At 46.2% G+C, this 26,952-nt stretch overlaps 8 protein-coding genes across 8 annotated transcripts; 4 read left to right on the top strand and 4 right to left on the bottom strand.

The window, feature by feature from the left end:
- Nucleotides 1-316: 316 nt before the first annotated feature.
- N7487_001160 (uncharacterized protein) lies at nt 317-1,007 on the top strand (the record flags this gene model as incomplete). Its single annotated transcript, XM_056868908.1, has 2 exons — nt 317-341; nt 586-1,007. 2 exons carry the CDS (start codon nt 317-319, stop codon nt 1,005-1,007), a joined length of 447 nt encoding a protein of 148 aa, XP_056733692.1.
- A 6,650-nt stretch (nt 1,008-7,657) lies between these two features.
- Nucleotides 7,658-7,992, top strand: N7487_001159 (Glucose-repressible protein Grg1; the record flags this gene model as incomplete). The annotated part of the gene is made up of 3 exons (XM_056868907.1): nt 7,658-7,672; nt 7,734-7,917; nt 7,976-7,992. The coding sequence occupies 3 exons, from the start codon at nt 7,658-7,660 to the stop codon at nt 7,990-7,992; spliced, it is 216 nt and encodes a 71-aa protein (XP_056733691.1).
- Nucleotides 7,993-8,973: 981 nt separating this feature from the next.
- Nucleotides 8,974-9,796, bottom strand: N7487_001158 (protein tyrosine phosphatase-like domain-containing protein; the record flags this gene model as incomplete). Its single annotated transcript, XM_056868906.1, has 3 exons — nt 8,974-9,047; nt 9,103-9,242; nt 9,312-9,796. The coding sequence occupies 3 exons, from the start codon at nt 9,794-9,796 to the stop codon at nt 8,974-8,976; spliced, it is 699 nt and encodes a 232-aa protein (XP_056733690.1).
- A 3,926-nt stretch (nt 9,797-13,722) lies between these two features.
- N7487_001157 (Hpt domain-containing protein) lies at nt 13,723-14,471 on the top strand (the record flags this gene model as incomplete). Its single annotated transcript, XM_056868905.1, has 3 exons — nt 13,723-13,780; nt 13,836-14,008; nt 14,075-14,471. Exons 1-3 carry the CDS (start codon nt 13,748-13,750, stop codon nt 14,469-14,471), a joined length of 603 nt encoding a protein of 200 aa, XP_056733689.1. The 5' UTR covers nt 13,723-13,747.
- A 5,321-nt stretch (nt 14,472-19,792) lies between these two features.
- On the top strand, nt 19,793-20,477 carry N7487_001156 (uncharacterized protein; the record flags this gene model as incomplete). Its single annotated transcript, XM_056868904.1, has 3 exons — nt 19,793-19,891; nt 20,001-20,322; nt 20,404-20,477. 3 exons carry the CDS (start codon nt 19,793-19,795, stop codon nt 20,475-20,477), a joined length of 495 nt encoding a protein of 164 aa, XP_056733688.1.
- A 156-nt stretch (nt 20,478-20,633) lies between these two features.
- Nucleotides 20,634-22,371, bottom strand: N7487_001155 (uncharacterized protein; the record flags this gene model as incomplete). Its single annotated transcript, XM_056868903.1, has 3 exons — nt 20,634-21,697; nt 21,761-21,841; nt 21,897-22,371. 3 exons carry the CDS (start codon nt 22,369-22,371, stop codon nt 20,634-20,636), a joined length of 1,620 nt encoding a protein of 539 aa, XP_056733687.1.
- Nucleotides 22,372-22,995: 624 nt separating this feature from the next.
- On the bottom strand, nt 22,996-24,405 carry N7487_001154 (adaptin-binding domain-containing protein; the record flags this gene model as incomplete). The annotated part of the gene is made up of 3 exons (XM_056868902.1): nt 22,996-23,075; nt 23,149-23,475; nt 23,556-24,405. 3 exons carry the CDS (start codon nt 24,403-24,405, stop codon nt 22,996-22,998), a joined length of 1,257 nt encoding a protein of 418 aa, XP_056733686.1.
- A 591-nt stretch (nt 24,406-24,996) lies between these two features.
- N7487_001153 (MFS transporter) lies at nt 24,997-26,756 on the bottom strand (the record flags this gene model as incomplete). Its single annotated transcript, XM_056868901.1, has 4 exons — nt 24,997-25,329; nt 25,395-26,266; nt 26,325-26,572; nt 26,641-26,756. 4 exons carry the CDS (start codon nt 26,754-26,756, stop codon nt 24,997-24,999), a joined length of 1,569 nt encoding a protein of 522 aa, XP_056733685.1.
- Between the last annotated feature and the right edge of the window lie 196 nt (nt 26,757-26,952).

The following is a 26,952-nucleotide window of genomic DNA, read 5'->3' as shown; positions in this document are numbered from 1 at the left end:
GATACCCTTGGCCTTGATTAGTATCATAATCGTGCTTTTGTTTGGAACGCCAGCACATCCTCCCCGCTGCTAGTAAAGCAAACGCAGTCCCACCAGCCGTTGGGCATCACAATCCGCATATCTTCTGACTGCACACCAGCTAGCAGCTCAGCCTCATCCCTAAACCCGTCTCGCTACACACAAAGTCCGTCCAATGCGTTTTGAGTAACCGTCGCAATTCGCTGCAGTTAGACAAGTGGCAACGCCATCGTCCGTCACTCGTCTCCAGTCTTCCCGTCTTTCTTGCTTCCGGCTTGCGTCTAGTCCAAATCTCAAGATGTACTATATCCTCTACCTGACCAGTATGTCATCAATCTCCCCACAACCACCATCACCTACTATTCCCCGGGCTTTGTATGCATGCATCATTGCCAGCACAAACCAATTCCCCCAACCCCAGTCAATGGACATCACCCTATCCCCAAACATACATTCAATACAGACAAATAAACCCGAGTCCTAACCCCTACCTCCATACACTAATCCCAATTCAAACACCAATTAATCCTACCCAAAAAAACCAAACTAATTAAATCCCAAACCTAGGTCTCTGCCGCCGGCGCAATTGGCCCGAACCAATTTACAATGCATACATAAGCAACAGCGGATACACCTGCACTGTGCGGGTCAACAACCGCGAGTACCGAACGGACAGTATCTGCAGCAATGAGACGCTCGCGCGCGAGAGCGCCGCCATGCGTGCATACCTGATCTGCCGCAACTTCTCTGTCAACGACGGCATGTATCCTGCGGGACATGAGCACGGCGGCGCTGTGCAGGGTATGCGTGTTGCAATTGGTGCGGGACGGAAGCCTGCTCGTGAGGATGATGTGCTTTCTTTGGGCTCTGCCAGTGGGAGTGGGACTGGGAGTGATAGTTCGCAGGGTGGGAGTTGGAGTGGGGGAAGTAGCCCCGTTAGGGTTGGGATTGAGGGGGATAGTAGGGGTGGCTTTGGAGGGAGGGTTTAATTGGGATTTTGATTGTGGTTACGATTTTATGACATTATGGATGATTATGACTACGCCTTTTCTGGTATTTTTTTAGAGGGAAAAGTCGTGGGATTCTGAGTGACTGTTTTGTGGTTCTTGTTGGCTATAGACTGCGACATCGCCCGTCCATGGGCACCTAGGAGGTGCCCAAGGCCCGTCCACGGTGGGCCTTGGGCTATTTGGATTTTCGAGTGCCCGTCCATAACGCCCAAGGCCCACGGGCATGCCCACGGCGGGCATGCCCACGATGCCCACCATTGCATAAAGTCACCCAAAATGGACGTATAACTCGCTGACTTTGCATAATAAATAACTGTTATTTACACCTGTTTTGCCAACTCCATGTAAAATGGCAGTTTTAATCTACAACATCTATCAATTTTACTGAAATATCTATGTATATGAGAAACTAGTATATATATGATACGAATTGGAATAAAATTTTAATCGAAATACATCATGTTGTGTGGTATTTTTATTAACTTATCAAATCATACTGTAACAGCTTGAAGATATATATTCAAGTCAGTGGTATATGCCTGGCATTTTCCATAAGTAAAATACTACTTATGGATTCTACTTTATCTCTCACTCTGGTATATTTCTTATAGGTAGATCGAAAGATAATTAGTATAATTCTTATTTTATAAGCTTATATCACTAAATTCTGTCAATTATATCACTCAAAGACTTGTGTTATTATTCTGGGAGTTTTAAATCCTTCGATTGTAACTTAAGATGGGCGTTTAGGTATATTCCCATGGGCGTGCCTACGGGCGTGCCCACGGGCATGCCCATGGACAAAGACACTTATAGCCAATCAGCTTATAATATATAGTGGGTCTACACTCAATTTACGATCTATCAGATCTATACAAAGCACCCCTTTTACTAGTAATCCTCGTTTTACACGGTCGCAAGTTACCTATTATAAGTTCAGATCACTCACTCTCCTATAGTCGTTATATTATCCCTTATATCACATTAACTATGTCCCAACCTAGTGCCTATACCGCAGGGCCTTCTTCACTTCCTCCGAGCTCCTAACCAGACCTCTCCTACGTCGCCGATATATTTGATCCTAACCTTAATCCAAATATTGATCCCAGTCTCTTCAACAGCCAACAGACTTCTATCTCACTGATAGAGTCCGAGTTCACTCAACCGGCTATTCTTAATTACTCTCTTAAACGCGTCGGCCCCGATCGGAGAAAGCAGTTTATCCTCTACGACGCGATGAACAACGCGTCCAAAGTAAAGTTTATCGAGTGGTGGCGTACCACAGTACGCGGCAGCAGTACTAAGACATAACAAAGGCTACGATGGGATGCAAAACACATATCAGATATCTAGGAGAACTTCGACCAGGTAGCATATCATATTACAGGCGAACCTTTAGTCATGTGTCGGACGTGTGGGGTTACATTGCCTCATCCAAGTACAAAGCAAAGCGGCACCAATACACTTAAGCGGCATCTAGCCTCAGGCAAATGCCAAAAGGGTAGTAAAAGCAAGTCTACACAACAGTCGATTAAGGAGACTATACAGCATATACCGGTAAGTCTTATATTATTATACCCTTCAAGATAACTAACATATTACATATTAGGCACTGGAGTTATCTTATAACTCAAAATTCTCGAATGATGAATAGGAAAGAGAGCAGATTGAATATCTTACCAGTCTGAACCTCCCTTTCCGGATACTTAAGAGGAAGCAATTTGCTTCCTTAATTCGAATGGCACAAAAGGGCTCCAGCTGAACCCACTTTACTCCATCCTCGCACTGCTCAACGCCGGCTCAAGAAATTGGTCGACGAGGAGCAACATTCAATTCTCGCTACCTTACCACAAGATGCGAAGCTCTCAATTGCCCTCGACTGCTGGACATCGCCTTTTCAGCAGGCATTTATGGCAATCACAGGGTACTTTATCGACCGAGACTGGAATTACCGTGAGCTCCTACTTGGTTTCGAACCACTTAATAGGGCGCATTCTGGTATAAATCTAAGTGAAGTACTTATAGAGATCTTTAAGAAGCTTGATATTACTGATCGTGTGTTAGCGATTACATCAGATAACGCGTCAAATAACACAACTTTAGTACAGGCAGTTCAAGACTCTATTGACTCCCTTGAACTACCGAATAGCCCGGTGGTTGTTCGAATCCCTTGTCTTACATATATTATCCAGCTAAGCCTTCGCGAGCTACTTAGATCGGTGAAGGCCGATCCCCAGAACGATACCACAGATCGGAATGTTTCAGATGTCCAAGCCCAAGCCCAAGCTCGATCGCTCCGTACTTCACAGAGTGAACAAGTCATTGTACAAACCCTTATTAAGGTAAGTGTATCACTTTGTTTATCACTTAATATATCTAATAACTATCTAGATTCGAGGGCTTGCTGTGTTTATTAATATAAGCCCCCAACGTCGCGATGATTTCTTCCGTCTCCAGACCAATAAAGCAAAACTTACGCCTATCCAAGATGTCCGCACCCGCTGGAATTCTACCTTCTTAATACTTCGTCGTGCGAAACGCCTCAGCAAGCCCTACGATGAATACTGTGATAACATTGGGACTCAGAAATACAAACTCAGTAAGGCAGAATGGCGGCAGGTCGACTACCTCCTGTATATCACAGAGCCGTTCTATCGCTTTACCACAGTGCTTTCAAAGACCAAAGAGATAACAGTACATCATATTTTTGGTATTTATAACGCCCTCTTTAAGCACTTCGAGGAATCGATTGCACGACTCACTCCGAAAACCATACCTTGGAAGAAGGCGATGCTACAAGCCCTCAATACTGGGATAGCAAAGCTTACCTCTTACTACACAAAGACGAAAGAGATCCATAGTAGTCTCTACGCGATTGGAACAATTCTTGCACCCCAGCATAAGCTTCACTTCTTCTCAAGTAAGGCGTGGGGTACATCGGAGAACGACACAAACTGGAGTGATCAGTATAAGGAAACGCTTCGCCAGTTCATAGCTCCTTACGCCCAAAGACACACTCAGACACGGTCCTTACGAGAAGAGCAACCCCCCAAGCGTCACTCAGCCAGTACAAGTGACCTAGACGCCCTCCTTGACCTTCTGCCTCACATCCACTCTGATCCATCAACGTCGGAGCACGAACTTGCTAGATACCTTGAAAAGCGTACGTTATATTCACTGTTATTACGAGCAGGAATACTAATACCTATAATAGCAAGGAGAAAGGTCGATCCTTTACAATTCTGGAAGGAATATAAGAATGAATTCCCAATTCTTTCCAGTATTGCTCGCGACATTCTCTCTATTCCTGCAACAGGCGCTGGAGTTGAACGTCTTTTCAATTCAGCACGGGATGTCTGCCACTACCGACGTAGGCGGCTGAGTGCGAAGACAGTCCAGGATATCATGATGTTCCGGTGTAAAACCCAGTTCGACATTGAAATAGAAGAACTACCCGATAAGGATACGTCCTTAGATTCAATGCAAGAAGCAGACGAACAGAGAGAGGCTGAGCTTACCACTGATATGCCTGAACCAATCAGCGATAGTGAGGATTCCGAGGATAATGATCCTGTTGGACTGATCGAGTATGAGTTTATAATAGAGAGTCAGCTTCCTCGTCCTTCTATAGTGCTAAGTACGCGGAAGCGACAGAGAAGTGAGCTAGTCGACAGCGAAGATGAGAGCAGTCCTCATCTCCCTTATTATAGAGATAAGGGTAGCACTCAAAAGCGCCCTGGTTTAAGAGAAGCAAGGAAGCGTGGCAAACCCAATAATGATCAATTTGTATCGTATTAGTGTGAATGTATGAATATAATGAATGCCTAAGTCATTATGCAAAGGCTTCCAAGGCTCATTTCTGACCCCGGTCAAAAAAGTGACAATGTGTCAAGTTGTTGTATAAAGGCTTCTAAAGCTCATTTCTGACCTCGGTCAGAAAATTGACAGTAGTATCAAGTCATTGTTATCAAGTCATTGTACATGTAATCGAATTACTCAAAAATACAGAGAAAAAATGCACAAATAATGCAGGTCACGAGGTCAAGAAATTCTGCTTACTAAAAAGGCCCATGGGCGCCCACGGTGTCCATGGACAATGGGCCCTAAGGGTAGGGCCCGTCCATGGGCGTATGGATAGTGCCCATCGCCCGCTTACATAAGGCCCGTGGGCACTGCCCAGCCGCCCGTCCATGGGCGATGTCGCAGTCTAGTTGGCTATGATATGGTTGGACCCCAATGATGCTTTATCTAGATGGTGGATTCATTTTTTATTATTTGCGAGTGGTGACTAGCGATGAATTTACTTGTTTGATTGGATAATTGTTGAATTTATGGCCTGTAGGACTCGCTTATTTGTGAGACAACTGGCGTATACGCTTGGACTCTAAGATGTTGGAAACAAAGACCGAGACTTAGCTGTTAGTAATACTCGTCAAACCACCGTGAAGTCTACTATTCCTCTTGTGGAAATCATAATACTGTCTGCCTTCAAATGTAATTATGTTAGCTCATGGTACCTGGGCCGCTTTCTAGCTAAGATAGGATAGCCCCCTGGTAGAAAAAGTTGGGTATCGAGAGACTCCCAAAATTATATATATATTTAGATGAGACACTAAGTGGAATACTTGGAACTCGCTTTGCATCAAAAACAATATATTTCAACCCTCCTATAAATCAAAGCAGAAACAATTTCACCTCGATACCTTTTTCATCGTGCTCCATACCCTTGGTTGGTCACATGTTCGAACTAGTCGCTCTATGAGTGTATTGTCACCTGTATCTATCCCTGTTCGCTTCTATCTCATCCCTGGTTTCTACCAAATACATGGTGGATGGCATCGTAATCTTGTAGTCTATCTCTCCCTGGCTGGTTCTATTGACAGTGAATCCACTACATTCTTTCTCTCCATAGAGATCCATCAATGAGCAGTGTACTGTAGATAGCCCCATTCTGGTAACATATGCGCCCACGCAGGATCGTTTCTTCACCTAAATCGGATAAGATCATACAAATTTAAACTAAGCTCATTTTCCATGCAGGGGGTATGAGGACCAAGCTCTCTTTCATTCTTACTTTAACACAGTACTTCAAGTGGCGTGGATTCCACCAGTTTGAAATTGGCCGAGTTAACATTTTCCTGTCCATAGCTAACGAGTGGTTCATAGCTAACGAGTGGCCGACCCCAACACTACAACGTTCACGTCCAAGTCAATAACGGAACTACCATCACGTCATTGGAAAGGGCGAAGGGAAGAACTGTGGCGAACATCCTGGTTCCCATGGATGGGACATGGAGTGCCCAGCAGGTCCGGGACGCGCTTATAGCAGCTAGGAAGATATAAGAAAGTGCAATGAATCTCTCACTATGTGTATTTACATTCTTGTTTCACCTTCAGCTAAATGGCTATATAAAATAGGACTTTTGGGTGCCTCATATGTCAGCTAGTGTGCCGAGTCTCTATATATGGCAGCAAAACCTTGCCTATTAGTTTTACGAGGCTTTCCGTGTCCAAAACGAATACAATCTGTTTCAGGGAGAAATTTTCAGGTGATGAAAGCAAGTATTCCAACAAGGAATCTTTGCGAAGGGACGACAAATGATAACAAAGCCATGTCTCGAATCTTTGTAGATAAGACATTGAGTTTCAGCTGATAGAGAGGGTTCGATAGATCCGCACACACTGTACCTACTTATGTGCGTTGAGAATTTGTTTGCACTTATTGAATTTATTGACCTTCGCCCACTACATCTGCTATCTTTGCCCCCTTTGTGACTGTGTGCTATTTTGTCAATTTTATAGTCTTCCAGTCTCATGGCTTCTTCAATAATTTTTTCCTCCATTCTCATCTTCTAATTTACACCTAGATATCTACCTATGTATCTAGGTCCAGGCGAAGTCTTCATATGAGTGTGCGGGTTTCATTGAAGAAGCTTCAAACTGACTGGATTGATATCCTGTATGTCCACTGGTGGGATCAAGTCTCCTCTAATATATAGCCTCATAATGACAAAAAGAAAAGACCACAGACGGGGCAAATAGAGGCCTGACAAACTGTCTGAGTAAGTAGTGCAACGCGTTAACTAGCTCACTACTTCTTGCTTCCAGGAACTCTCGCTGTGTCCGTTAGACTGCTATAGCCGAGGTTCTAAACATAGGGATTGTTAAATTATAACATAGTGTGGACAATACCTATCCTGTGAATATTGTAGAGAGCCTATTTTTATGACAAGATAACAATGTCCTGTTTTTAATATGCATCATAGGAACGTCTGTTCCCCCACAATTCCAAGGAAACGGCCTACAATATTCTGCGACCTAAAGTACGCTGTTATTGTACAAGGAAGATCAATTAATAAGTGGATTTTCCATCGTCATACGTATGAGAACAACCTTGGAAGTACTCCTCCCGTTTCTTACATCACTAAGTTGGATGTAGTCGTTGGTTGATTCTTGTTTGTTTTATGACGTCAGAGTCTAAACACTGCTACCAAAGGCTCTTCCATTTATTATAAGTAGCCCCTTCTGCTTCTGCCATTCTTCAGTCATCATACAAGCCTCAAGCATTCAAACCAACGGAAATCTGAAACTTTCAAACTCATTTCAACACCTTTCCCAACAACAACATTATGGAGACCGCCAAGGTTAGCATCATCATAGATTGGACAACAGGCTTTTCTTCAGAGTACTAATATATGACCTTAGAACGCCGTCAACTACGTCTCAGAGACCATCCAGGGCGGTGGTGCTCAGGCATCAAAGGAGACCAACAAGCATGTCGCCAAGGACTCTGATGCTAGCTTGGGCAGCCGAGCTACCGCTGCAAAGGATGCCATCGTCGACAAGAAGGACGAGGCATCCCACAACACCAAGGCCGATGTCCACAAGGGTAAGATTATCAAAATAAAACAAGGCTGCGGTATGGAATCAATGCTAATAATATGCAGAGGCCACTAAGCACTAAAGGGATGTTCATGGAAATTGGACCGCTTGGGATAATGAGATACCATTTTTGCTAGCACTCCAGTGGTAGAGACAGCTCGCCACCTGTACAATATTTGTGGATGACCTTATGCCAATGAATGCTTTTGTTATTTTCAATATATCCTGAATCTTGCGCGCACTGTGCATTAAAAACTTGCTCTCGTTTTCTGTTACAATCACCATTATCTCCGTAATTAAACACTTGTATGACTTCCAATGACCTCACTATGAAATCAAATGCTACACTCGAAAACTTTTGGCAATATGATACATAGCGGTCATTGAATCCAGAAAGCAACGTTGGACTTAGAACCCTGGAAATCTGGGGATGACTTCCAAGGGTTTTATCTGATCAGATCCACATTACGTCACATGTTCCAACCTTAAGTCTCCCGGGGACTTGGTCTAAATCAGTTCATGTCTGAAGAAACTCCATATATTGGTGCTTAACCTCGTTCTGCCCCTCCGAATAGAGAGAGCTAACACACCCTACCTGACGCCTCTGGAAGAGCTTGTTGAAACCTTGAACTAGGGCATTTGTCAACCTCTTCATCCCGAAGGATGCCACACCGCGTGTATTCCAACGTTGTTTAGCTTCTTGAAATTCCAATCAATTCTTTATTAGTAGTTGTGAACGTGCTTTGTAAATCTCAACGTGAAAGGAATGGATAGCACGTCGTTCTGGTAGAGATAAAATGAAGTGCCCTTGAGCCAAAAAGGTATGTTCTTTAGAAGTGTTGAAATTAGGATCATCTATACCCCTCTAGGCTAGCCCTCTAGGCTAGAAGTTGACTCTAGTCAATATTATTGAACACGAAAGTAAAGCTAGTCCTCACCCTCAGGGGCCTCCGGGTCCTAAATATGATGGACCCTTGCATTATTTTTTGAACGTCAGACTGACTATAAATCCAGGTCTTTTCGTTTGCCAATCAGCTTATTCAGATGTATTGTGCTGCACTGTCTAATCAGCTCTCTTCTTGCCGCGCATGATCTTGCGTCTTTGGGCAATCATGTGCGTGTACAGGATGTAAGATCCTGGTAGGTAGTCAGTAACCGGCACTAGGAACACCGTAAAAGAAGAACAACATACCAGGCACATAGATCACGAGAATCGCAATCAAAAGGTAACGGAAAAGCGGGCTCAGCTCGCCCGCAGGACCAAGGGCCTGGAAGATAAGCGTACACTCGCTTGAGATCCCAATGGGGTAGAAAACGTAAAAAGTGTTGTATCTAGTCAAAGCGAAACTCATCAGCACATTGAACATGGTAGCCACGCAGGGAAATAAAAGCAAGACTTACCGCAACCAAGTCCACCAGCTCGGCACCGAGTTTCCAGACAAAGTGATAGCGAAGAACCCGTAACGGATAACCTCCGTAATTCCCCAAGCAAAAACACACCCCAGATACGCATAGTCGCCTAACTGGGTATCCCGCCCAGCACCAACAATCTCCCCACCAAACTGCGCCATAATACCCCACACCAGGAGAAGCCGGCTAGAAACCTGCATGGCAGTCGTCATGAACGGCGCGCGCACGAGGCCTACCATACTGTGCACGACTTCCAACAGGGCGAGGGACTGCGTGGCCAGCAGTAGCGGGGAGAAAGTCTGGCCGAAGACCTTGGGGAGAGTTTTGGTTGAGACATGGGCTGGGAGGAGGGAGGCCGTGTAGACGACACAGGTGCCCCAGGCGAGGAGGTTGAGGGTGTTGTAGGTGAAGAGGTAGGCTTTCGTTAGGCCAGAAGAGCCGGAGCGCGGGGCGCTTGAGGTTTTGGTTGAGGCCATTGTTGACCGGATTTGTTTCTCGTCGGTCTCACGGGAGATTTTGGTGGTGATGTTGCCCTGGATGGAGGAGCTGGAAACGTTGATTTGGTTGGGAAGCTTGCGATCAACAAAAAAACGGACCGAGGTCACGGTCCATTACGTAATCATTCTGGAAGAGCCCTGGAGCCCGCGAAGAAGCTGTGGAGAAAAAGCGTGTTTGGGGTCTGGGGTATATATGGCAGATCTTTATTTATTATCCGTTGAGTTTCTTGGACGATGTATGCATAATTTTATTGAAGGTATAGTAGATATCACTATAACTTTGATATTCCCAGTAGTCGGGGGCTGCATGCTACTCAGCCAATCACCCTTTCAAGAAATCAGCCATGCAGTCTCTTTGTTCTTCACCCTTGAATATAACCCGTACCCGGGTTGTCGGACCTGAATACATCTTCTCTACAAGTTTGGGCTAAGTGAACAATTTTAGAAGCTCTCTGCCGAGGAGTATTTTGATGTGATTCGCTGAAGGTAACCGAGTGCATAGACTGGCAGCCAAGCGGATGGCTTCCTATATAAGCGCTCTTGGCTGCCAGGGATACAACTAGCTGGTCCCGCGGTGTAAAACTGCATGATCTAGTCCGAACTACGGACTACTGCAATAGGCTACCTGCCATCTCGTATTGCCGGCAGCAAACATGCGTAGTCTGCGCTATTTTGGGCTTGACTGGTTTGGGTGGCATGTCCGAGGCTAGATGAACAGACGGGGAGATATCGGAGGGATTGCTGTTTGATGCACTCGGGTTTGTGATAGCGGTTACTTCACATGTTCAGTGAACTTAGCGTGAAAATCACCCCGCGTCAACTAGAAGTACTTGAATTTATAGTCCAATTGATTCTCCGGCGTGACCAGAGATTGGTGCACATTAATTACCAAATGGGACAAACTCAATGAAATTTGCATGTTGTGAATTTGGATTTGTACTACAGCAACCATTCTAATCTCTGCCGTACGCAACCCGGGAGCGGTTTATGGGTGTATGCATACTGACATCATGGGCGAGGCTATGATGTCGCCGTGCATTGGCCTTAGGCCTTTTAAGGACGTAGAACGAGATCTGTTAGCCCTTGAATCGGAAGTATACAATTTTCTAAACTTCGTACACATGAGGAGAGACTCTATACAATGGAATTATCAGGGTACACAAGTCGAAAGTAGGAACTACATAGTAAACAGCAATGTATGTAATTTGAAGTAATTGACGTAATTGACGTAATTCCCGTAATTTGCCGATACGCTAAAATGACATCAGCGGCTGGTGTGGGCTGCACTACCGCCCCGTCGTATGATGTCATGGCACCTATCGCATATTCTAATTGGTGGGTAATAGTGGAGAATGTTCTTGAGCCAACCACTTCGCGCAAAAGCCAGGGGCAAGGAGATGCACACATGCCCCCATTCCTCTATATAAACAAAGATGGCTGCGGTTCGCGAATGGGGACGTATTTGACTTCAATTGGCATTTAATCAGCCTCGATATCAGTCCTGTCAAAGGGAACTCGAACCGTGAAGCCAGTGCAGAAAAAAAAGCAACGATGAAACGAAAAACACCAAATCACCCGTCGTCATCGGTGACAGCATAATCCCTCGTGTCTTTTGTTAGCCGCAATATTACCCCCCCTTTCCTCTTCCCCTCTGAGAAGGACAAAAAATAAAATAAAGCCGTGGAGCCCTGGACTCACACATTGGTCGTTCAACTTGCTGTCAACGAATACGTCGAATGAGAAATCCATGCAACATACAATCAAAACGAGCCCCAAGTTATTGGACACGGTCCTTGGGGGTCCAGACCAACTGGATCAAGTTCTATCTGCACACTTGGCCCAAGTCGATCGTGCTTCCCTGCTGTGCGAACCGGGATTATTACGTCTTACCCTCTCGGTTTTTTTTTTCTCTGCGGCTAAAAGTCTGCTAGGGCACTAAGTGTTTTTTCTGTTTTCGCGGTTTTTCTGTTTTCAAGCAGTACTGACCAAGTCATGAAAAGTTGTCCTGATCCTCTTACAATCAAAGAATGGCCCCCCAGGAACCTAAAAAAAGGTCATCGCTATTTTCCCTAAATGGTTCCGCGTGTGACCGTCCAAACCTTTGGGTAAAGACCAAATGACGTTCCCTGGTGGGATCGGCGGTCCGATGATGTCGTCCTGCTGGCCCCCCCTACTCCGTACCGCCAGATGGGTGTATAGGAGCGGTCTTTTTTGCGGTCAGAAAACGTGTTGTTTTTTTTTGATTTTTTTATTACCCTATCAGTCTCCACACTAAACCTGTACTATTCAGTACATTTTCACGTCGCAGAGGGGTCCATCCGTTCATTCCGTGCATTTTTCTTCTTGGTGGACCCATCAGTTGGAGAACTGATGCCACGGTTGTACTCCACTGGGCTTATAAACGGAACCTAAAGGAATTTGATCCAGAGATAACAGCTCCTTTGATCGTGACTGAAAAAAAATCCCGGAGGACAATTTACTAGCTAACCAAAAAAAGCAACATTGAGGTCAAAAGCAAGAAAGTCTCCTTAGCGAGCACAACATTGTACTAATCGTATCGCATATCCAGAATTGCTTTTTGAGAACTCGGCGGGAAAAGGAACAAAATCACGTTTTCAGAGAACCAAGACCAATTAAAAACCATTGTATAGATTGGAGCTAATAATATGACCTCCTAGTTCGAGTGCAATGATGTTTTCCCCCGAGTTGTTCAAAATGCCAAGGCGATGATAGGAATGTAAAATATGTAATACCAATATTACTTATATATTAGGAAGATGCAATACGTAGAGTAGTTATTCAAAGTGAATATTATACAATATATAAATGAATATTGGTTAATTTTCTATTTCGCAATTTTCTCTATATCATTTTTTTTATTTTCGTTCCAAATCACCCCAAATCACCCAAATTGCATCTTCGTAGTTGGTTCCTTCGGATTGAAATTCACCTACCCACCTCCCACCTTCTCTTTCTCCGCCCCTCCGATTTCCTCTCTTCCCCCCTCCTCTCTTCTTTGACCTCCTTTCTCTTATTCTGGGTCTTCTTTACTTCTTTCGACCCTATTCATTTTCTTCTTGGGATTTATTGTGTTCCCTCACCCTTTTTCGAGACTGCATCATCTCTAAAAGAGAGAAGAAAAAAATATTATAGGTGGGATGGACTTTCCTATTTGCCCCTCCCTCTCGTTTGAATATCTTTCTTTTCCCTGTCATGAATTCCCTGTCAAGTGGAGACCCTGGCTTGGGGGCTGCAGCTCATGCGATGCGCTAGTCCTGGCTTACAAGACTGTGACTGGATCACCGTTCGAGTATATGCGCTGAATGGCCCTGTTTGTTCCCTCTAATATACCACCTCCACATCTGGTTCCTTTAATTCTTTCACCCTCCAGCCCCTGCTTGCTGTGTACACTACCCCTCTATCCCCCTCGATTTCCGTTGTCTTGGTTTTCCCCTCTCACTACCTACTCACTGGTCATTATCTTGATCGCTCAATCTGGTGGCTGTATTTCGCCTCGGCTCCAGCCTCTTCCCCTTGACCATTTCCCCCGTTAACAGCTTCCACCCTTGCTACCTTGGGTCCCTGGATCCGTAACACCTGCTGGCTTTGTAAGACGACATATGCGTTGTGTGCAGATCTTATGATTCTGACGTCCTTGTTGTATCATCATTGATCTTTGCATCCGGGACCTTTTTATTGATTTGCCACCTTGTTTTATCCAAGATTGGGATGTGTTGGATGAATTTAAGCTGACTGAGATTTGCAAGCAGAGCCTCGTATTCCATCTGGATTGGCTAGACATCAGACCGGAGAAATCAGCCCCATCTTCATCCAACGATCGTGACGATCAGCACATTGCACTAGGTTGCTCCCACCTACTCCTTTGAGCAACCTCTCTCCGCACACACACACACACACACACACACAACCATGGCACCAGCCGATACCAAAAAGGCCGAGCCGGTAAGTACTTCTTGCCCTGTGGTCGAAGGTTCCTCGGTCTGACATCCGAGTCTAGGCCAAGCAGGGCCCGCCCAAGCTCTCTGATTATAAGGAAATTCTCGACGAGAACACATTCGAACAGATCCTTGAGATGGACGACGATGAGGAGGATCGCGACTTCAGCAAGAGCATTGTGTACGGTTTCTTTGACCAGGCAGAGAACACCTACAAGAAGATTCAGAAGGAAATGTGAGTTTTTTATTTCGTATAGGTGGAATTCTGGGCGATTGTTCAGTACTAATCATCACGCAACAGAGATGACAAGAACCTCGATGAACTCTCTGCCCTCGGTCACTTCCTCAAGGGCTCATCGGCCACACTGGGCCTTATTAAGGTTAAGGATGGCTGTGAGAAGATCCAGAACTTCGGTGCCCACAAGGACGAGACAGGTCTTATTAACCAACCGGACACGGAGTTCTGTCTCAAGGCCATCAAAACGACTCTGGATGAGGTCAAGGTCGAGTATCGCAAGGTCGAGAAGCTCCTCCGCCGATACTACGGCGAGGAGGTGAAGGACGAAGAAGAGAAGCCAGAAGAGGAGGCCAAGGAGGAGAAGAAGGAAGAAAAGCCCAAGGAAGAGACCAAGCAGGAGGTCAAGGAGTCCAAGGAGTCCAAGGAGTCTAAGGAGCCTACCAAGGAAGCCTCGAACTAAGCGGTCATGCGGGCTGGTTGATATCCCTCCCTCCCTTTTTTCTTTTTAGCGACGGATGGAGCATGGCAAATGGCCTTTTCTTTTTCATTTCCCCCTTTGCCCTTTTTCACATCCTTTCTCCTATCCCCCATCCCTTTTGATCCTGACTTTTCTGGCTTTCTTGACACGTACATAACCACCTCCCCCACCATATCTCCCCCTCCCATCCGGACACTGGTGTGGAAATGGAAATTCCTAGTCTGTCACGTAGGTGCAGGCGCGAGAATCGTGACGATTCCGAGGAGTCTTGAACAAATAGCGACATACGGAAATCCGGGTACCTCTATCAGGACCTGTTTTTCTTACTTTTAACCTGCGCTTTTCCTTTCGCGGATCGACGTATAGTAGACATTGCGTCAATATCGAAGTACGTGTAACGTGTAACGTGTGACGTAGCCTATAATATCACTGGACGTCAAAGTATAGCCAAAGTCTTCAAAAGTCCCGGAATATTAAATTTAAGCATGCTTAAATATTGCCAGACACAGCCCTGGAGCCATCGGGGAAAACTTTCCCTAATACTCAGATCGTGACCCTCGGAACCCCCAGGCATCCAAGCCGAGAGGTGGCGCTCTGAAAAGCTTTTTACGCCACTTGCGTGGGCCTCTGGGGTACCCGTGGACCCGGATAAGCTTGACTCAGCCTTGGAACTAAGGTTTATCCCAATGCGGGAGTGATGGTCGACCAAACTTATAGATTCATTTCCATTGCCGCTTGATAGATTGGTTGCGTTGATCTGCTAGATCTGCCGTTACATCCAAGGAAGGATAAGCCTGTTCGGTCTTACTCTATTTCTTGTGTGTGTTCTTCACTTGGCGGTCTATCTGTCATCAAAAGCTCGGACATCATCTGTCACCAGCTTTATAAATCAACGTAGTCGAGGCATTTTGTGAATATACTACAGTCTACATGATATATATATATAACTGACAGACTGCAACAACCTTGCTAAACAGGGTTATGCGTGGTGGCAAACTTTCCACTTAGGAAATATCAAATTACAATACTTTAAGCGGTCACTACCATATACTCTTAACGGCTATCCACGTTGCATTGCATAAATGGGAAACTGGTTGTGATATATTTATAGGGTAGGAATGTATAATTTCCTACAAATTTCGCTTCTTAAAAAAGAATGGTAAATATCTTAAATATCGAGTCCGACATCTTTATATCTATGGATCTATAACAATTACTTTTCTAAATTTAACCCTATATACATCACTGTTTTTGAACTGGTGAATAAACAAAAGCCAGGTAATGCATACATGATCAAATTGACTTGACAGCCAGTGGCTTTCCTAGCGCCCTCAAAACAACCCTTGCATCTAGCAAGCAGGTTATCAGCGCGGGTGGCAGTTCCGCTCCGAATATACCAGTTCATACGTGTATAGTCTGGGATCACATTCGGGACCTTCCCGCCATCCTCAATAACTCCATGAATTCGCTCATATGGTTCAATCTGCTGCCGCAGCATCGAAATGCTGTTGTAGCAGCCTACTGCAGCGTCCAGGGCATTTGTTCCACGTCATGGGTCGCCTCCAGCATGGGCGCCCCGACCCCTATATTCAACCCGGAGCTTGTGGCTGGCGATAGTTTAGAAACCAGCTATCCCTTGGTAACCCTCGGGGAGGCCACGCAGCGAGATCGGATGGGCCATAATCGAGAGATCCCACTCGGAGCTTGGCTTCATGTTCTTGCTTCAGCTGGATGAAGTGCCTGCATAGTCATACCCAACTAGTTAGACTCTAACAGGTTAATTGAATTTTGATTGATTGATTGATTGATTGATAGCTAAAATTTGACGAGGGATCGCTATATTAGGAAGTGCCCGCTGTCATACACTTGAATAAGTCACGATTGATGAATTGGCCCTGCCAAGTGATTTGTATTTCAATGATGAAAAACTCATATATCCACATCTCATCCAACTCTACCACACTCCCCTATTAGGCGACAAGAGAAAGAGGACCAACGAAAGTACCAACCATAAGGCCGACTATAACGACAAGAAAAAGCTCAAGCTCGCCATCGATGCAGACAAACAGACCCGTCCAGCACGTTATCAGTTCTCAGGACACTTGTTACATTCGCTCTCGAGCTACAGTTTCGGACACCGCTCAGACCGATTTGTACACAAGTACAGAATTGGTTCTTGGGCCAAGTGCAACTGGAAATGATGCAGTTGATTGGTTTGCACCGTTGTTAAAATCGATAGATATTGACAAACTACTCGGCTGATAGCCTATCTCCTTCTCGAGACATGATCTCCCAGTTTTGCTTTTAATTTTGTGAAGACTTTTTGCCTGTCCAGTTCATTCTTTCTTTTATAAGAACTGCCTCTTTCTTTTGACGGTATTACTCAAAGCTTTAAAGAACTCTTGTTCTTCAAACTCCAATCATATAAAGTTATTCATATCCTGGACTTCTTGCTTCCCATGAACAGCCGCTCTTTCCTAACAAGAAGGAATTTGTTAACTGGTAAAATTCCATTTAATCGAAAATTGTGGTGCGTATGTATGTCTGTCTGTGTGCTTCACATGTCTCGACTCCGCAATGCTGCACTTCAAAATAACAGATCACATTCGCCGCTAGCTACTCTGACTGCCAGCAAATTCTGCCGTATCTGCAACTGCATCCGCTCTTCCATGATCAACAGCGAATGGTAAACGAGTACCGGGGACCTGCAGTGTGGAGATGGTGCGACGCTGGCGACATTCAACGGTATGCTCACATATTGCTGGGGCTGAAATCCAGCTAATTCGAGGAGCTAGAGTTCTTTGAGCGAGTTGTGCGCTTTGAGTTCTACCAAACGTCTTTAGAGAAAAGCCTCTGAAGAACATTCTTCATACATCCAAAGTTAAGATTCGGCATGGGAGATGCGACTCCTCCGACCTCCTTGACCCGGGAGTCCCGACCACAGCTCGATCTCACAACAGTCCGTGCTAGTATGCAATGCCCCAACGGGAGTATGCAGTGTTATTCAAAGCCGCGATGCGCAGATGATCCGCCTTGACTGGCCCGCGTCTTGTACACAATGTGACATCCGTTCTTTCATCGCAGCGCCAACGGGGAAACGCTCTGTTGAGCCGGAGATGGGAAGATAGGTCCTCCTGTTAAGGAAGTACGTGTCACTTTCCTCTTTATGATATATCTATCTATTCGCCCTGGTAGCCATTTGGCAGTTGCGAAACTAGCATCCGGAATGTATAGCATGCGGCATTTCGTCCTTATGGAGTTATAAAGGCGTTCTGTTGCTCTAATGGCGCCCAAAACGATAATTCTAATTCAAAGCTCAATATGTCGTACTTGTTGCCACGTTGCTCGTCCCATTCAACCAAGCATCATTCCATTGCATATGCACCCATCACAAACGAGGAACTTGAAATCGAGTCAAGCCATCGCCCAACCGGATCCCCTTTCCCCGCGATAGGACGCAAGTATGCGCTCACTATGGAAAATACAAAAGCCAATGTAGATGCAAGCAACATTACCGATTTGGGTTCCGGTCTGTAGAATTTCTGCTTAATTGCATCCTAGCCTGGACTCCGGCCTGGCAGGTCACACGACACAGCCAACGAGTGTTGCTTCTTCTGCAGGATGCCCGCAAGCCGACGGGTAGGCACATGTGCCTTATTTGGCTTTATTTCCCGCTAGCAAGGGTGGCTGAAGTTTTCGCTTGCTACTGGGTTTGGTTTCAATGGGCCTCGATGCCGAGTTCTGGATGCACGAAGTAATTCTCCTAGCTCACTCCACATAGTGGATGTCCTCGGTTGGCAATGTGGCTTTCCAGATTTGGTTCTGTTAAGCTAGAGCTGGGTCGATCTTCTTCACTACGGATACGTACAGGTGCATGAAAACGAGGTTAGCTTCCAGATATACTAGCGTTTCCTGCCGAATGCCCGTTGCTTTTGGACGGGGATCTTGAGGTGGATTCAGAAGTGTCTACTCCGGTCCATATACAATAAACAAACTGACCTCGAAAACACACCCCTTTCTCATGCATGCAAACATACATATATCTCCTACCCGTCTGTCTCGGATAGCAGAGCTGAGCTCAGTACGACTCCCTCGATATACTAGAACGCACTTGGCCTGCCATCTTCGCGCACAGTCCTCGACCCCATGCGCTGGGTCTACCATGACTCTGTTTGTAATTGTCTTGCTTTATTCAACTTGTCCCCCTGACCTGCAATACGCTTTTATTTTTCCGAAGGGGCGAGCGAGAGGTAGAGAACAGGAATAGGAGGGTTTGTATTACCTGCCTCTCTTTTACTCCCTTTCTAGACTCTAATGTGAAATGCACTCGCTCTCGTTTGCCATATCGGAACTTCATGCCCCCTGCCTACTTTCCACAGAGAAGGACTGTATCACAGCACCGTAGTCCTATGCCTTTGGATTCTACCAGGCCCCAACGGTTTACATACCCTCCACGCGGTAAACCAATAAAAGCGAACATATTCAGCCCGGATCCCAGTTTGACGTAGTCCGGGGTTGGATAGTGACGGGTGTGCAGTGATCACCCACACGCACCTTGTACATGTACCACCCGACTCCACGTATTCTGCAAGAAGTACAGTAGCATCTAATCCCGAAGGTGAGAGTCATAGGAGTCAGGACAGACAAAAAAATGCCCCGAAATATCCCAAACAAATACCTCAACTGCAACACTAGACTTGTGCCCTCCATCTTTATCCTTCCATTTGTTGGTCATGCATGCACGCCAAAAGAAAGAATAATAATATTTATTCGTAGGTGGTAAGGAGTCTTGTCTTAGCCTCAAAGCACATCCCTTAGATCCCTGTCCACTGACTGCTATGTATCCTTGTGCTTGTGTTATATCGATCTGATTGCGGGTTTGCCCTTTGCCCCATTTCCCCATTTCCCCGCTTGGTCTGATTGCGTCTGTTTCTGTTTCTTGCCTCGAGCTGTCCGTTCGCTCTGCTCCATTCCGGCAGAGGCATCTCTGATTGTATCGGCACGGCTTCAGCGCCGTTCAATTTACAGCCAACGGCCGTTAGATGGGTTTCTGCGCCGTTGAGATCTGTTTGAATGGGAGGAGAGAGAGATATAAAGTCTGGCTTTGATACAGGTTATGAGTTTACTTCTTCAGCTTTACATTCAAATTCGAATTCATATTCATATTCACAGGTCTCCTTTTTCTTGGATCTTGGTTTCACGGCTGATATACAAGCTTGGTTCTCTTCAATCACGGCAAATACAGCACTCTACATACCAACACCCCAATTTAATACTCGATCCAATCGAAGAATCGAACAAAAATGCCCGTCGGACCTCGAGTATCCAAAGAAGAATTCATGCACGCATTGGGTCTAAACCCACAAGACCCTCATCATGAGCAATACTACCGCGCCATGCGAGTAAGTACAACATAGACTATTGACATTTATCCTCCCTTTTCCTCTCCCGTCTACCATGTACACGTATGCACCATATATCCCATGAACCCGCTAACAACTCTCGATCCAGGACGAAGCCATCATTGTCTACAACCGTATGAACCTCGACACCGCCAACCTCCTCGACAACGTGCGTGCCGACCCAGCAACCCGCCCCCCCTTTTTCTGGCACCACATCCGTCCGGACTGCCAGCGCTGGGCGATCCTCGAGATCTGTCACAATGCGCCGCCGCTCGTACGCGGATTGTTCGAGCGTGGGGTGACGAATGGCGAATATGGCCCAAACTGGGTCGCCGGCTGGTTGTTGTATAGCGTCTTTCGGTCGCGGGATGTGAGGAATAATCGGAATAGGAGGAAGGGGGAGACCGGTTGTTCTACAGGTTCGGAGTCTGGTATGTATTATTCTTTTTTTTTCTTGAGGCTGGTTGGCTGGTGTATGCTTTATTGGTGGATATGCTAATGGATGTTTATAGATAAACGTACAAGACAGGAGGAGACGACGCAGCCGAAGAAGTACTATGATCCTGTGCGAAATGGGACACTGTGATATTTTGGGGTTGAAGGTGTTTCTTGGGCACAATTTTCTTTTTCTCTTCGCTATTTAATGTCTATTTTGTATAATTGAGGTATGAGACTGGAAGACCATCGGATGACATGGAATGCAAAGTACATACACGTAGGGAGAATGACAAGTAGATCGAAATCAATCATCATCCTCATCATTCTTATCATCCGAATCCTTCTTCTTGTCCTGCTTCTGCCGGCGATCTGACTTCAAGACTTCTGTCACACGCTTATCCTGCTCATCAGCTCGCTCATTCCACTCAGCATCATACTCAGCCGCGATATTCTTAATCTCCCCACGAAGCGAGTTCCCCTCATCAATCAAGGATTCCCAAAGCTGTAAATCAACCTTGTGTAACTGATAGAGCTTCTTCTGCCTAGCACTGATTGTAAAATCCAGTGCAGACTTGTAAGAAATCTCCCTGTTGTGGTACAAAAACCACAAATAACCCCCCATAAGTGTAGACAAACTGACCAAGTAAGTCACAGGTTCCATAGTATCCCACCCGAGATCAGTCTCGAACGTCAACCTGTAAACCGTAAACCACCAAATGGCAAGAATCCCAAACCCGCCAATCGCAACCCGTTGCGCACCTCGATGCGCTAGCGCATCACACTCTTCCTTCACATCCGCCATAGTTTGGATGCGCCGCGAGAGCTTGCGCAGCCGCATGCGGAGGTAATACGTGCGCTCGTTGAACGACGGCACCGTGACGCGAATTTGGCTTAGACCGGACGGTGCGCCTTCGATCGTCACAATAAACTCGCCTGCACGCGCAGCATCCCGGATAAAGTCGCCTATCTCTGTGGCTTGTGACCAGCGTACGAAGCGCTCGGGTTCGCCGTTTTGGGGCGGGGTGTCGTTCGTTTTTCGTGGATAGCTGTAGGTTTCGACGTCCTCTTGTCGGGACCGGCGGTGCTGGGTTGGTGATCTGCCGTTGAGCGGTTTGCTGCCACCAATGCCGTCGTTCCCGGGGATGAACTCCTTTTCTTTAGCTTGGTTTGCGTCTAGGTCGATCTCATCTTCGATTCGCTTCTTGGGCTTGATTGCGTTGTCATCGTGCTGGAGTGCGATGAAGGATATGGCTGGTGGGCGGAGCTTGTCGGTGTTGCCTTTAATTGGGGGTAGTTCTGACTGGATCAGGCGCTCTAGGTATGATAGTGGTTGTTGGGGGTGGACTAGGATAGCTATGGGCTCAATTTCTGTTCGAGTTGTTAGCATGATGGCCAAGTGACGTCCGGAGAAAATTTTGAGGATTGACATACCTTTATCATGGCCTTCGTTTCCGATGGTCGTTAAAGGGATGATCAATTTGAAGAGCCGCGATGGCGTCGTCAACATTTTACCTATCCCTAAACGTGAGCATTGATACTTGAAGCAACCATAGCAGCACCTTCTCACCTTTGGTCATCCTTTCAGGCCACTTCGCTCCTTCAGTTGGAGACTTTCCATTTTCACCATTTTCACTAAGAACTGTCCGCTGAGGCCGAGCTTCTTGGTTGCCCTCTTGAACTTCGAACTTCTCCAAAAGCTCCTCTGTCTTCGGATTATCGCCTGAGACTTGTGTATGATCTGCACTGCTAAAATTCCTTGTCTGAATCCATGCAAGATGATCTCGTGGAATCGCAACCGGCGCAGCAAATCCCGGTTTCATTACCGGTGACGCACTATGAGCTCTGAGACCAATACCTCCGCCGAAACACCGCCCCGAGAATGAATGGATATGTCTAGATGCAATGGCAGAGCCATTCCCAGTCCAGCTATTTAGCTCTGCCGAGGCAATCTTCCCTAGCGAGGCATACGGGACACCGCGTTGCGATATCCTCCCCGTCGCTGCGGACACGATAGGGACGCAATTCCGTGCGGGGAAATGCATTTTGAGAAGGGAAGATGCTTGTTTCCCGTTCAATTGCTTATTTTGTATATTCACGTCGCATGTAAAATGAGAGAGAATATTTTGTAGACCGTGGGAATTGAATAAGGTTGAATTCGCGTAGGAGTTCGCGTAGGAGACTCAAGGCATGACGAAGCGGCGTTTCAAGTACGGAGTACACGTATGGGGAATGGGGAAGATGATGTAGGAAGCCAAGAATTGCCCAAGCAATAAGCTAGCCAGGATGATCCATGCACAAAACACAGCTCATTTTGTGAAGTTGGCTGCTTTCCAAGGTTGGAACCTTGGAAGATCATGACGTCAGAGGAGCGCACGAGGATGGAATCGGTCTCGGCACTTTAGGGCGGTGTGGCTCGGTTTGTGGCTACAAAGTATGTTAAAACAGTCCGATGCGTTTTTCAGCAATTTTTTATTTTAATTTTATTTTTGGATATGTCTTTATATGTTGTTTTATATGTTGTGGAGGCTAACAAGCGTAAACTGAACCGAGCACAGTTCTATGTGTAGCTAGATGATTATGGATTTCATTTGTCTATATAATATATTGCAATGGAAGATGATTATTCAAATGTCTACGTTAGAATTTATGTAGAATAACCAGTAAGCTCAGAGCTCGCGCATGATGTCCTGCACGGCCTTCGCAGCAAATCGTTTCCGTTCACCCTCCGGCAGCTCGGAGCTCATATCTAATAGCCAAGTTAGTACACCGCAATATCAACTATAGCGAGCCCGAGTAATTAACACAACACAGAATCATACCTTTGATTGCCTGCATACGCATCATCAGTACCTCCATGCTCTCGACATCAATCTCATCCTCGCCATCATCATGGTCGGAGTCATCCCTCTCATCACCATCACCACCTCCACGCTCAATTGCCATACGCAAACCGAACATTTCACGCTCTAATTCATGGACTTCATCACCGAAGCCACGAGAGCCACCCAGACCTAATAGTTGGTCTTGAAGGTCATCATCGGAATCCACGTCAGGGTCATTATCTCCATCAAAGCCAGAATCACCTCCAACCATAGACCAGTCATGAGTCTCGAGGACCTCTTTGATACGAGGCATACCCTCCCGTTCTAGTAATAGCATAAAGTTAGCCAAAATCCTAATCTTGCCACATAACCTAATAAACAAAAGGCTGTTTCACTAAACTCACCCCCATACTGATTCCTTGTCTCAACCTCCAAACTCTCCTTGGGATCCCACTCAACAACCTCCCACCCCAACAACCCCATATCGAAAAATTGATCCTCCCACCATCCAACGGAAAATGGCACTGTTTCCCCGCCACCCAGATCCTCATCATCAACACCAAGCCCCAGCTCCGCATCGGGATCCTTGGGTCCCTGCTGACCCGCAGCCGCACCCGCAGAACCCTTCCGACTTCCAATTAACACAAACACACCAGGAACATCGCCGAGCCCGCCACGCTCCTCGTCAATGCGCTCCTTGACAGCGCCAATACCGCGCATAAGGTCACGCAGTGCGCGCACATCGGGCCGCTCCGCGGGGTCTGCGTTTGCATTGGATCCTGGCAGAGCTGTCACATCGCTAGGAGTATGCGCGCACACAACCAGAGCCCCAACAGCCTCGCGCACGATCTCGGCTTCTGTGCTAAGAAATTCTGTTTTCCATTGCTCGGCTGTCGGTGCTGGTGTGGGAGAGCTTTGTGTGTCTGAGTCACGGATGGCGAGTGGGATCTCGTCGACCCATACGGGAACTTCGGTTGTGTAGTATTTTGTTTCGAGACGGAGAGGGCTGTGGGTTGTGTAGCCGGCGAAGGTGCTTGTTGGTGGTGCGGGTGTTGAGCTAGAGGATGGTGAAGGGGCTGGCTGTTGTGGCGGGTCGACGACGGGGACACCAGTTAGGGAGTGCAGGAGTGGGGGGATTATTGTGAGGGATTGGGTGGTTGGTGTAAGGATTAAGAGGCGGCGCGGGTTGGTAATGTTCTTCACTTTGGGCTTCGCGGAGGCTGCGGGGTCGGATGCGGGCGCTGAATGGATCATGACGGCGGTTTCTTTTGGGTGCAATTGGGGGTTCAAGATATCTCTCGAAAAGGTTGAGTCAGATAGTGCCCAGTTTACCCCATTGATAGTATTTGGTGAAAGAATGTGGTGTATGGAGAAGGCTAGCAGTCCCCCGCATCGACAAAAAACAATGGTGTGGATAATATGACCGGATAATGTCCGGCTCGAAGCCTTTCCCTTTCCATTTTAGTGCTTGCCTCTTGCCGCTTTTCGGTCTCTGAGTAAGATTGATCATGGGGTAATTACGTAAGCCTTGCTTGATGTCCAGGTGGGCAGCCGTGAACCCTAGCTGAAGACGACAAAATAACCACCCTTTCTGGTCTACTAATATGTTATCTCGACAAGCTTTGCTGTCATTGAAGATGTCTGTTGTACAAATCCTCTCCATGTAGACTTAATCTCGTGCTGAATCTATACAAAAGTACTACATAACATCGGGCGTCGTTTTGTTTGCATAGACTGTTTCTTATTTTATTAGGTTCTCCAATGACTCCGATCTAGTTTTTGCCGAAATCATAAATTTAAGCCTCTGGCAGAGTTCTTCACGTGAGATCTGCTGAGTTTCGAGCATTAATCTGCACCAACGTTGACAGCAAATTTGCTGTATTTGCGAAGTGTCGGCCCGTACACATAAAGCAAGTATGGAATCGCGGCCATAACTGTACTGATGCCCCCCAAGATAGTCAGGGTGTAATGAACACCGATAGAACGGTAAATAGGCCCACCAGCAACCGTCATGCCGCCTGCCACAACATATCTGGTAAAAACAAGGAACCCCAATGCAGATGCTGAGTATACACCATAGGAATCTATGATATACATGTATGTGACGATGAAAATAGTAGTGATTCCGTATCCAAACAAGGCGGAGGCAATGATAGGAGACCAAATCGAAATGGACGGCTGAACACCCCAAGAGCGTGAAAGTCAGTGACAGAAACAATGACGAACAAATCATGAGCACTTACATAGCTGGTCCAACCCATCCAGAACAAGCTTATTGGCACCGCAGGAGCACCACCCAACATTGCATACCACAATCGTGTTTCAGGAGCAATAGTAGAAGTCTTCTTGTACTCTTTGGCAGTCCAAGAGTATACTACCGGAACCAGGCACCCGACAAGAAGAATGCCACATAGCATCCCCGCCCAGAGTATGCCAGTCATCTCCTGTGAAAGCCCATACGTATCACCAAAAATGTATGTATATCCCTCTAGAAAGGTGAAGAGGACAATATAGATAACAGTAAGGTAGAGGGACATCAGGATGATAATCAACTCGGAGTAAACCAGCGCAAATGGCCGATACACCGAGACCAGCAGTCGCCGGCCCAAAGCTTCGTTTTTCATCTCCATTGGCGCTTTGTATCTGTCGTCCCCAGTTTCTTCGCGGAGAATCTTTGCTTTCCAATACAGAATGAGAGGTCCGTATGTTTCTGGCTGGAGCACAAGAATAACAAGAAGAACCGCACCTCCCATAATAAGCATAATCCACTCAAGCCAACGCCATCCCAAATGTATAGGAATATAGCTGCCTATTATCTGCCCAGCCATTGGCCCCACGAATGATGGAATAGCGTAGGCTGGAAAAGCATACGTCTTTTGTAATGGGCTCCACAAATCCGCTACCGTACCTCCAGCGCAGGTGAGTGGAGTAGAGCCAAAGAAACCCGCAAGAAAACGGAAGATCAGGTGGCTGTGGATATTTGGAGCGAGCGCCGCGGCCATTATGAATATCAGAAAAAGGACCATGGTTGTTAGGTAGACGGTGTTCCGGCCAAACGTCTCGGAGAATGGGCCTGAAAGGAGAGAGCCGGCCCCAAAACCGACCAGAAACAGACCTGTTGGCATGGTCAACTTATGTAACATAGTCATCATAAATTAAAAAACTGTACATACCTGTCGCAAGAGACCCAACTACTTCAGATACATTGAAGTATTCACTGTATTGTCGGATACCGCAAGCATCAATCGCGGACGCGGCGGTTACAGAAAAAGCAATTAAAGTGACCAGAAGGGTCATACACATCTTCCGCGACACGGTTTGGTTTGCAGGGTTCAAGGGATCATTGTCACTATCCCAGTCCACAATGATGAGGGCATCAGTGGGGAGTTTTTCTTTGGGTGAGACATTGTGTAAGTCACATCTGGATAATTGGCCATTAGCATCGCTGGAAATGTATATTTTGCAAAGATTCGTTGAGCTATCACTTACCTTGAGCTATGTGGTGATCCAAGTGTATAATTTTCACAACTGCATTTTTCTTTGGTTTCAGCTAGTTGGTCGCGCACAGATTGTCTGATACGTTTATATTGAAATAGAGATTCCATTATTGTGAAACATTTGAAGACAGGCAGTGAAAAACCGGGCAAGTTATGATTATATAGCCACTGAAATTTTAACTATCATATTGGGCCCTGCTATCGGATTTAAGTGCTTGTTTTTTAAGCCAAAAGGCAGAAATGTGGGCTGTGGATCGTAGCCCAGCTGTTGATAAGTTCATTTGTTCCACTATATTGCAGTGGT

This window comes from Penicillium crustosum, assembly GCF_028827405.1.
Source record: "Penicillium crustosum strain IBT 35664 chromosome Unknown utg000001l_segment0_segment0, whole genome shotgun sequence".
Classification (NCBI taxonomy): domain Eukaryota; kingdom Fungi; phylum Ascomycota; class Eurotiomycetes; order Eurotiales; family Aspergillaceae; genus Penicillium; species Penicillium crustosum.
The sequence above is the reverse complement of the archived record's forward strand: the minus strand, read 5'-3'. Positions and strand labels throughout refer to the sequence as shown.